At 56.6% G+C, this 10,343-nt stretch overlaps 1 protein-coding gene across 1 annotated transcript in view; it reads right to left on the bottom strand.

Moving 5' to 3' along the window:
* Positions 1 to 2,976: 2,976 nt before the first annotated feature.
* Positions 2,977 to 10,343, bottom strand: part of PTPN5 (protein tyrosine phosphatase non-receptor type 5) — a 44,282-nt gene continuing 36,915 nt past the window's right edge. Inside the window, exons 10-15 of the mRNA XM_077761086.1 lie at positions 7,620 to 7,699; positions 7,299 to 7,436; positions 6,686 to 6,796; positions 4,427 to 4,587; positions 4,218 to 4,331; positions 2,977 to 3,813 (exon numbers count right to left, since the gene is read on the bottom strand). Coding sequence (XP_077617212.1) covers positions 3,720 to 3,813; positions 4,218 to 4,331; positions 4,427 to 4,587; positions 6,686 to 6,796; positions 7,299 to 7,436; positions 7,620 to 7,699 — 698 coding nt within the window. The 3' untranslated portion in view covers positions 2,977 to 3,719. The remainder of the gene's footprint in view (positions 3,814 to 4,217; positions 4,332 to 4,426; positions 4,588 to 6,685; positions 6,797 to 7,298; positions 7,437 to 7,619; positions 7,700 to 10,343) is intronic.

Here is a 10,343-nt window from a genome sequence, read left to right as displayed (position 1 = left end):
TCAGATACTTAAAACAAAATCAGTAATTCAATCTTATAGTTAATAAGTAAAACAACATGAACATCTATGTGAAGAGGCTCCCTCTTGGGCCCGCAGCTCCCGGCCCTCCCCCAACATGGACCATTGTGATCTCTCGGCTCCTTCTGGGGTTCCTTCATGCAGCAACAAGTATGTTTTTGTTCTCGTCCCGTCTTCAGGCTTCAGGTAGCCTATTCTACACACTATTCAGCCCTTTCTTCTTCCTTTAATCCATCTTGGAGGTCTCTCCATATCAGTTCATGGGAGCTTTCCTCATTCTTACAGCTACACGGTAGTTCAAAGAACGGATGTTCCTACCATTTTTATGTAACCAGTATGGCCATTTTCCACCCACACTTCGTGTATGAGGAAACTGACGTCTGCGAGAAATTACCTGTCCAAGGTCACTCAGCCTGAAATCCCGGCCTCTTGACTCCCAGGCCACTGCCCTTCTGCAAAGGGCCTTGCTCTGAGCAGGCCGTTCGTGGCTAGACGTTACCTCCCCCCATCCTCCCTGCCTGGCCTGTTTCCACCTCTGAGTTCTGAGACTAGACCCCAAGAGCTGACATTTACTTAGCTCACCTGCTTTTCCCACATTTTTCCTTAAGCTCTTCTTTCCAGCTTATCTCTTAACTCAGGCAAAAGACCTGAGGGGCAAATATCCCGTGATGGAAACCGACAGCACCCTTCAGCAGTAACAAGTGCCTGGAGAGGGGCTCTGGCGGCCCCGACCACAGACCAGTTTACTACGCTTAGCACCTTCCCTACCCTGACTCACGCCTGCCCAGGTAGACCATGGAGTGACCGACAGTTACCTTTACCTCCTCATAATACGAAAACCTCCACCAACGAGCCTCGGCCTCATTTACATAACACACAATGTACGTATAGGAGCATGCGTGAGCTCATGCTCGGCTCTACATATGACAACACGGCTAAATGTTCATCCCAATCCTAAATAAAAGAAACCCACTCACCCTTGTTCAGGGAGTCACGACTCTGGAAGATTTCCCCCCACAATCTCGTTTGCTGCAAATGAAGTTTGCTCTGTGGGACAACTCACCTGTCGTTTCTACCTGGGACCCCCCACCAAGGAGCGAACTCACATCAATTAGCTGGCCGTCCTGCTCTGGGCTCAGAAGGTAGCAGGTTCGCGCCCTTCTTGAGGAAAGAGGGGAGGCTCACCTTTACGCGACCAGCCCCTCCTAACCCTTGAGTGCTGTGTCCACGGCGTTGGGGGTGCAGCTCTGCCTGGGCTGTAGGCTGGCAAGTGTCTCTTTTGGCCCAACAGTGGAGTCACTGGTTCCTTAAATGTCTGGCCCCTTNCGGGAGTGGGGGCGGGGGGTGGGGTGGGGTGCGGTGAGGCTGGAGCCAAGGCCGGAGGAAATGCTGGGCCAGGCGCATGGGCAGGACACTGAGGCTGGTGGTCCACGTTTACGTGTCCTGTTCCCTTTTGGCAAAGGTTTTGGTTCTCGCTGCTGGTGGGTGGGACCTCTCTGGGCCGAGGGGCTTAGGGTAGTGTGTGTGTGTGCGTGCGCACACACACATACGCATATGTACACGTGTGCACAGTCCAGTGGGGACAGAGTCAAGGAAGTCTGCCACTTCGCATGCGTCCAGGGGGCACCGTTCATGTTGGGCTCTGTGTGTGGTGCCCGCACAGCTAAATGGCCTCACAGGGCCACCCTGGAGGAGGAGACAGACCCGTTAGCTCCCCTCCCCCTTCCAGCTCCTGTGGCTCAGTCCTTCTAACCTGGGGAGAGGGAAGCAGGGCCCAGCCTCCTGTTGGAGGATGGCTGGTGAGCGTGTCCCCCCCCTCCCTGCACCCCCGCCCCTCCCCGTTCTCTCCTATTGTCTGCATGCTTGGACATGCTACCAACACACACAAGGTTCTGGTACCATGTAAGGACTCACTGGCCGGCCGGCAGCCCTGCCCCGGAGTGACCCCCACCTGCCCGCAGCAGCATCACAGCTACTTTTGCTGCATCCCTGAGGGCAGGGGTAAGAATAGAGCAAGAGTGTTCGGAGGCTCAGGATCTGAGCCCTGTGGCAGAGTCCCTGGGCCCTCTGGGGGAAGGGCTACTGTCAGCCCAGGCCTTTTAAGGGAAACATCCAGGTTGCAGCTGCTGTTGGGACCTGTAGGGCTCAAGGGATAAGTGGGCTGGCCGACAGGGAGGAGGCTGGGTGTGACCTGAAAGTCTCCCTGCCCTAGCCTTGGCCTCTCTGGCCCATCTGTCCGAGCTGGTGGCCTTCCAGACACTGTGCCTTCTCTGGAAGCCTCCCATACCTGTCTTCGAGGCTCCTTGTGGCCCAAGTCTCTGGACGGGTTGGGGGTGAGGGTGTAGGGAATCCTGCCAAAATCAAATGGATTTGGTCTGTACTTCCAATCTCCACAGGGGGCACTAGAGAGGTTGAAGGTGTGCCTGTGGGTGTGTGTGTGTGTGTGTGTGTGTGTGTGTGTAAAGGGTACACAAAGACCAGGCACTAGGGAGGCTGAGGGTGTGTGTGTGTGTGTGTAGAGGGTACACAAAGACCAGGCACTAGGGAGGCTGAGGGTGTGTGTGTGTGTGTGTGTGTGTGTGTGTGTAGAGGGTACACAAAGACCAGGTTACAAGGAGGCAGGGAGGGGAGAGGCAATTACACGGACGCAGGAGACTAGTTTTGCTCAAAATGCTCTGTTTATTGCTCTATTCAATGACCACGAGCAAATTATAAAAAGACACCAAATGTCTCTGTCTGCCGTGGAATAAATATTTAAAGTCAGCAATAAAAACACGTGGCTCCAAGATAACACATGTTGCCAAGAGTCATGCATGCCCTGCTGACGGGCTCTCAACACACGCACGGACGCAGGGACACACGCGGAGCTACGCGCAGCGAGACTTCTGGGAAGGCTTTCCCACAGTGACACAGAAGAGTGTTCCACACGGATCTGGGGCCCAGACCCCACCCACCCTCAGAGCTCCCCCTCTCCCACCCCCACCAGGGCCCAGATCCTCTGGGTTCACAGCTCCCCTCTGTCCCCTGCTTCCTCAATGCCTCACAGGCTGGTCGCTGCCTCCTGAAGGCATCTGACAGCAAGAAGTCACGTGGCTGTGATACCCCACCCACCCCAACCCAGAGACCTCTCGCCCAGCTGAGATCTCTGGGCCAGTTCCTCAGGCGCTCCCCATCCCGATCCCAGTAACTGGGGCAAAATGCAATCTGCTGGGGGCGGGGGCCCAAGGCAGGCACCTCTGCCTGGGCTACTTTGGGGCTGGAGCTCATCACCCCTTTCCCCGGGCTGAGGAGACACAGTGTCCGGTACAGACAGCAGAGATGGACGGACAGACAGACGCGCTACAGCAGGACGCTTGCGGCACAGAAACGTTTTGGATCAAGTAGCAATGGAACTATCGTTAAAAACTGAGGCCCCAGGTCTGCATGGCATGGGACAGGCCCTGGGGCCCCAGGCCTGGCCTGGCACATCCCTCTGCCACCCTGCCCCAGTCCCCACTATGTACAGTAGGAAGAGCTATGTTGGAGGGGGCAGGGGCCAGGCCAAGGCTGCCGGAGGAGGGAGGGGAAGAGTGAAGAGAAGGAAGCAGGAGGGGCAGGGACGGGGGCAGGCGGGGACCTGAGGCAGGGCCCCGCATATGACCTGGGTGAGGGCCCAGACTCAGGTTGGGTGGTGCCCAGAGGACCTCAGGGCAGGAGCGCAGTCACTCTGGGGACTGGCGTGACAGCTGCTTCTCGTAGAGGCTCATGACATGGTGCACAAACTGGTATTGCTCACATGTCTGGATCATGCCGCCCCTGCGGGCAGAGATGCACAGCAGAGATGGGATTGTTGAGAGATGATGGGCTGTGGGAGGGCGGCCCCAGACCCCCGACTACCAATCACTGGCGAGGGGCCTTGTCTTTGTGTAGCCTGGAGGGGTCAGCCCTTGCCAGCCACACCCCTCTGCTCCTTCCTGTCCCGTCCAGCTCTGGCACACATAGCAGGGACAGGTGACGTGCCCCACCACCCTCACTCATGTCATCTTGCTCACCGGCTGGGTTTCCTTCCCCTCCTCATCCAGCCCCCAGCTGTCTGGATCCAGCTCCTCTCCCCATCTGTCCCCTCCCCTCCCCGTCCGTGTGCCGCGTGTCCTCCTGCCCCTCACCCGTGCCTGCCTCAGTTTCTCCCCATGTGCCCCCACCCCTGTGCGTGGGCTGACCTGTCCTGACGGAGCTGGCATGTGGTCTTAAGGATGTCCACAACCCCCTCCTGCCGCAGCTGCTGGCAGCAGATGCTCGTGGCGATGAAGCAGCCAGTCCTCCCAATCCCTGCGCTGAGGGCAGAGGGCACGGGGGGAGGGTAAGGAGTGGGGTGGCCTGGGGAGCAGGGAGGCTGCCCTGCCGGAGCAGGGGGGCTGGGAGGACCCACCTGCAGTGGACCACGATGGGGGCGCAGCGGGGCCCCTCCTGCTGGGCGGCCTCCTCCACCTCCCGCACCAGATGCAGGAGCGGGGGGGCCCGGTCTGGGGTCTTCTGGTCGGGCCAGGACGTGAACCAGTAATGCTTCAGGTCTCGCTCTTCAGTCCCGCTCTGTCCGGGAGACAGAGACCCACCCCAGATACATGTGAAATCTTAGAGCCCCCGAAGCAGCCTGAAGATGGGGTGGGAGCAGCGAGAACACAGTGGAGAGGACCATGGGGGGAGGGGGGGGATGGCCTCCGCCATCTACACTGTGCTGCTCATATTGCCCAGCGGCACCAGACAGAGACCCACAGCCAGCTTGGTAGCGGAAGCCGCTCAGTGACATCGGCACTGGTCTTCACTGGTCCAGGATCATCCCAGAGAGGCAGAGAGTCCCTGTCCAGTGCGCTCCTGTCCTCTGGTTCCTTATCTTAAACAGCCCAGTCACCCCTCAGTCCCATGACCCGGAGCCTCGGGACTGTCCCTGTCACATCACTACGCTTCGCCTGCCCACCTCCCGCAAGTCTTGTCACTGTTCTCTCCTCTCCACCAGCTCCACCTACACTTTGCCCTTTATCATCTCTCCACCATCTCTCCCTCCTCCCTGGCTGCTCTGTCTCCACAGTGGCCGAGCACGATCTGTGTGCAGCGCGAATCCGGACACGCTGCTCTCTGCTCAGAAGCCCCCAGTGGCTCTCACTGCTCTCTGAAGAAGCCCACTCTCCTTTGTCTTCAGTCTGGCAAATAAGACATGGTACAGGATCTAGCCCTCCAGGGCCATCTCCTATCCCTGGACACCGGTACTCAATCTGAAGTGCTCCTGCACTCCAAACGGTTTGTACATAAAACCTCTGCTACACACACACACACACACACACACACACACACACACACACACACAGAGCTACTCTATCTTCCATGCCTTTCTTTTTCACATTTTTCTCTGCCTGGAATGTTTTCTCACTTGTTTGCCCCAAGTCCACCCTTACTCATCCTGCAAACTCCATTCAGCACCACCACTTCCAGGAAGCCCTTCCTGAACACCCTGACATACAGTGTCCTTCTACGTTCTTGCCCATCTCTAGCTTAGTACTTACCCTTATGGGTAGTCTTTTAGGAGAGAGTCCAGGCTTTGGATAGTGTGTGTTCCCACTGCCCAACCCAGAACCAGGCTTAGGGAGGCTACTTGCAAAGACTCATGGGCACACGGACAAGTGTAAATACCCTCCATGGCAGTGTGACAATGCGGCAGCCCTCACCTCACCTCAGCCTCTCTTTCTGGGGAAGCAGAGAGCTGGTTCCTTGAGCCTGTAGGTTATCTGGCTGTGACAGCGGCCAGAGCCTCTGCCCCCACTTTCTGGACCTTTTGTGTCCTCCAGCAAGGCCTGTATCTTGGAGCTGCTCAGGTGGGCACTGCCCTCCGGGGGCTGAGTGCTCCCTGATGCCCTGCCTTCCACCTTCTCCAGTGGGAGAGGGCAGCTCAGAGGAACAAGTGTCAGGCCCCAAGTTTGATCCTTTGGCTGCCAGTGTCAGTAGACTTCTGGCTGTTTCTGGATAAAGTATCAGCTTCCTGGTACTTGGCTCACCTCTCCCAGCCTCTGGGGTTATTACTTTGGGCTCTGCCTTCCCAAACATGAGTCTTATCATTTCTTAAAAACAGAACCCATTAATCCCAATTCCAAAGGAACAATCTCTTCTATTATGCTGAGCCAGGAAGAAGCACAAGTTCAGGATGGGAGGAGACCGCCCCTCACTCTTTTGGGCTGTTTTGTATTGCTCATATTTTATAGGTCTTCCTTTGTGTGTAACCATGACTTCCCGGTGCAACCCAAATGCAGCAAGGAGTGCCCGCCCTCTGGTGGACACACTGCATACTACAGGATCTCAATGTTCTAATGCACCTTCAATTCTAAGGACTGGAGCTTGTTAGGAGATCTCTTAACCAGGCAGTCCTGGACTTGAGCATATCTGAAGTAGAGTTGGAAGGCATTATGAATGGCAGTGTAGACAGAGAGAGAGAGAGAGCCCAAGAGCATAAAATACAACTGAGATTTAGTCCTGCCTCTGGCCGCCAAGTCTATTCACCTCTCCCTTATCCCTCCTTATCCTGAGAGCGACACAGGTGTCGATTTCAGCTACAGTGGATTCTTGGACTCTGTTATCTGTGGAGGCCCCCATCACGGCTCTGTCCCCCATCCTCCCAGCCCAGCCCAGTCCCTGGCCTCACCCTGAGGGAGATGAGTCGCAGCCGGTAATCCTCGGTGTGGATGACTTTCTGCACGGTGATCTCCACGCCGTCGTACACCACCTGCTCCTCCGGCCAATACTCAGTGCACTTCTGCAGGGGCCCAGACCAGGCTGCAATACACTCCCAGTTCCCCACCCGGTTTCCCCAGTGCCCCACCAGAGCCAGCAGGGCCAGATACAAAAAGACAACAGGTTTGTAGTTCAAGAGCATTTCAAATCTCAGCTTCATAACCTGTACGTTATTTCCCTTTTTTGAGCCTGTTTCCTCATCTGGAAAATGGAAGCAATACCTACTTTGAAGGATTCTAATGGGTATTCAATTAATTCAATTAAATTCAATTCTATTATGGGTAAAGAAGCAGCCCGAGTGGGCCCCGGGTTAAAGGGAGGCCGGATCCGTTTCAGAGCATAGGCACTGGAGGCAGAGAGGGCAGGGCTTGGACTTAACCTTGCTCAGCCTCCCATTTCCTCACCTTGGCAGTGGAATGAACGCTACCAACCCCACAAGACTGTTGTAAGGATTAGTGTGGAAACAAGATGCCTGGCAAAGGGCGATGAGCAGCAGATGCCTGGTGGCAGTGTGGGGGGCCTACCTCATTCATCTCCTCGATGTTGGTGATCATGACGATGATGGGCGTGTGCTCCTGCCACACCATGCGCCAGAAGTCGCTGACCGTGCTGACGATGGGCCCCTGCGTGGCGATGTACGCCTTCTCCTCCCCACCGTAGCCCTGCGGCCAGCCAAGTTCAGGCCGTCAGGGTCGGACGCAGTGCTCCCTGGGCCCAGTCCCTACATGTGGGCCCTTCCCGGGGGCTGGCAGGAGCCACGTCGGCTTAAGGACAAGCCTGGAGGGCAGATCCTGTTGGCTTGGGCCTCCCTTTCAGGGAGGGGTCACTGGGGTGGGGCTACGTACCCGGATGTAGTTGGCGTTGATGTAGGAACTCAGAGGGTCATCAGGGTCTGGTGAGGTCAGACACACTCTGCTGTGGGGGTCTGGGGGGTGAGGAGAGACAGTGAGGCTGGGATTTGACAGGGGCAGCACCCCTCAGGTGCAGGGCCCACCTTATCTGACCCCCTTCAGGGGACCCACATTTCTTTTGGGACTCAAGATCCCCCTCCCCCTCCCCGCTAGCAAAACACTGGCCCGTCTCCGTGACCCTGAGTCTCTACCTCTGTAGCATCAATGCCTGCCCCTGCCTGTGTCCCTTAAGCTGCTCTGGGCTCACTGTGTCTCATGTTCCGGAGAGGAGAGAGCGAAGTCAAGAAAAGAAATTACCTAGAGGACACATCCTGGTGGGCAGGGGTGACACACCTGTCCCTGTTTTGGGTACATACTATCCCTGACATGCTGAGAGTTTTGGGTACACACTATCCCTGACATGCTGTATACACTTGAAAAGCACACACCCTTCCTAAGCCTCAATTTTCCTATCTGTAATATGGGGGTAGAGATGCCTACTTTCTAGGGTTATTGGGAAGATAAATGAGAAAACAGCTGTGAAAGTGCAAGGTAAACTGTCAAGTACTTTATTCTAAAGAGCTATTAAGATCTAGGGGTAGAGAGGGGCGCCTGGGTGGCTTAGTCGGTTAAGCGTCCGACTTTCGCTTAGGTCATGATCTCGCGGTTCGTGGGTTCGAGCCCCGCGTCGGGCTCTGTGCTGACTGCCAGCTCAGAGCCTGGGGCCTGTTTCAGTCTGTGACTCCCTCTCTCTCTGACCCTCCCCTGTTCACGCTGTCTCTCTCTCTCTCTCCTAGAAATAAATAAAACATTTAAAAAAAAAATAACAAGATCTAGGGGTAGAGAGCCAAGAGAGAGCCCAGGGATGGAAGGGGTGAAGCCTTCCAGGTCTGCCATGAAAAGGTAGGGTCTCAGCAGCAGACGCACACGTGCACAGAGGGTTTTTTCTTTTTTCGAATATTCCCATGTCAAATCCCACAGCGATAGACTCTCACAACCTCCTGCTCCTCTTCCTGGAAGAGAATCCGTTTTGTTCCAGCTACGGCCTCCCTGAGCTGACTATCCTGTCAGCCCACAGAGGCCAGGACTGGGATGGGGAGGCCATGTGAGGGGGGCAGGGAGTTGGCCGGGGGCCCAGGGCCCCGGCTTCTGGTCTGGCTCTGTCACCCACTCACTGTCTTAGCCCTTCTCTGGGCTTCGGTTTCTCTCCTGAGTAGGGAGGGCTGAACCACAGGCACACCCAGCACCCGTCTGGGGCTCTCCGAGGCAGCACAGGGGAGCCAGAGGGCGGGGTTCAAGTCCTGGCTCTGTGACTTGCTAGCAGCGCCAACGGGCGCATTTCCTGAGTTTCCCTGCGCCGCATCTGTGAACCGGAGGCATCCCTTCCATCACGGCCCTGCTCGTCTTGAAAGGGTAAAAGGAGTGCATGGTATCTAGTCGTCCTCAGACCAGTAACTTAGCCCAGCACATGGCTGTAATCACTGCTGTTATGACAAGTTTCCCTGCAGGTTAACAGGTGGAGAGGATCCCAAACAGGAGGTGACGCTCACAAGCCTCCATTCTCCAGCCCTTTCAAGCCCAGCACCATGGCCCGAGGTCTTGGCAGGTGATGTTGGGGGGGGGGGGTGCTTGTGGAGAGGGAAACAGAGAGGTTAGGGGTGGAGGAGGGAGGGGCAGTGAAGAAGGCTCTGGGTGGCCAGCAGAAGGGAGGAGCAGGGAGTGCTGAGGGGCCGTCTCCCTGCTCACCGGCGCCGGCTCAGATTAGTTGCTAGAAGCGGGCACCCCCCTCTTTGACCAGACACCAGGGCCTCTGGCATTGAAGAGCCACCGTGGCAACGGTAATGGTCCTACCTGCCCCTACGAACACCACGTCTGGGCCTGGCACCGAGGGTTGGGACCCCTCGACAAACAAGACACGGTCCCTGCCCCTGAGTGCCGGGCAGGCAGACAGCAGCGTGTGGTCTGAGGGCCGCCAGGCTGGGTGTGGAGGCCCCGTAGGAGCAGGAGCCGGGAACGCCATTCTGTCCGAGGCCAGGGCACAGGGCCAGGTGGGGCACGGTGACATGAGGTGGCGAGGAACCCAGGACAAAGGGTCTTACAAACCTTGCTTCTAAGGCTGCACCTAAGCCAGAGGACTATAAAATGATTGGGTTTAAGGAGGAGAATGACATGACTGCATTTCCACTTTGCACCGTCCCTGTGACAACGGTAGATGACGGACAGGAGGGGAGAGCAGCCAGGAGACCAGTGCCCAGCACACCTCCACGGGCACCGTGGCAATGCGGTCCATGTAAACGGCACCCCTGCAATTGGGCAATATACAAGCCCTGACCCCCAAAAAGTCGTTTGGCAGTGAGGATGGAGAGGGAGAGCTGATAGGAGAGATTTTTCCTCCCTCCCTCCCTCCCTTATCCCTCCCTCATCCAAACAGGAGCAGGATGTCTCCTCTGGGTCAGGCATTATTTCAGTGCCTGGGACACAGCGGCAAACGGACAGAAAGTGCTCCCCTAAATTTTGTCCTCAGTGCTGCCAGCTGGGTTACTGGGTCACTTTGTACAATTAACTGTCCGCGGATCTGTTTCTCCCGTTAGACTGTCAACTCTCCGTGTCTCATTCATGCCTGATTTCTCAGGCCCTGGGGCAGGGGCTCAGGAAACGTGGGCCAAGTGAATGAGACAA

Source organism: Crocuta crocuta, unplaced genomic scaffold, assembly GCF_008692635.1.
Source record: "Crocuta crocuta isolate KB4526 unplaced genomic scaffold, BGI_CrCroc_1.0 scaffold233, whole genome shotgun sequence".
Taxonomy (NCBI): Eukaryota; Metazoa; Chordata; class Mammalia; order Carnivora; family Hyaenidae; genus Crocuta; species Crocuta crocuta.
The sequence above is the reverse complement of the archived record's forward strand: the minus strand, read 5'-3'. Positions and strand labels throughout refer to the sequence as shown.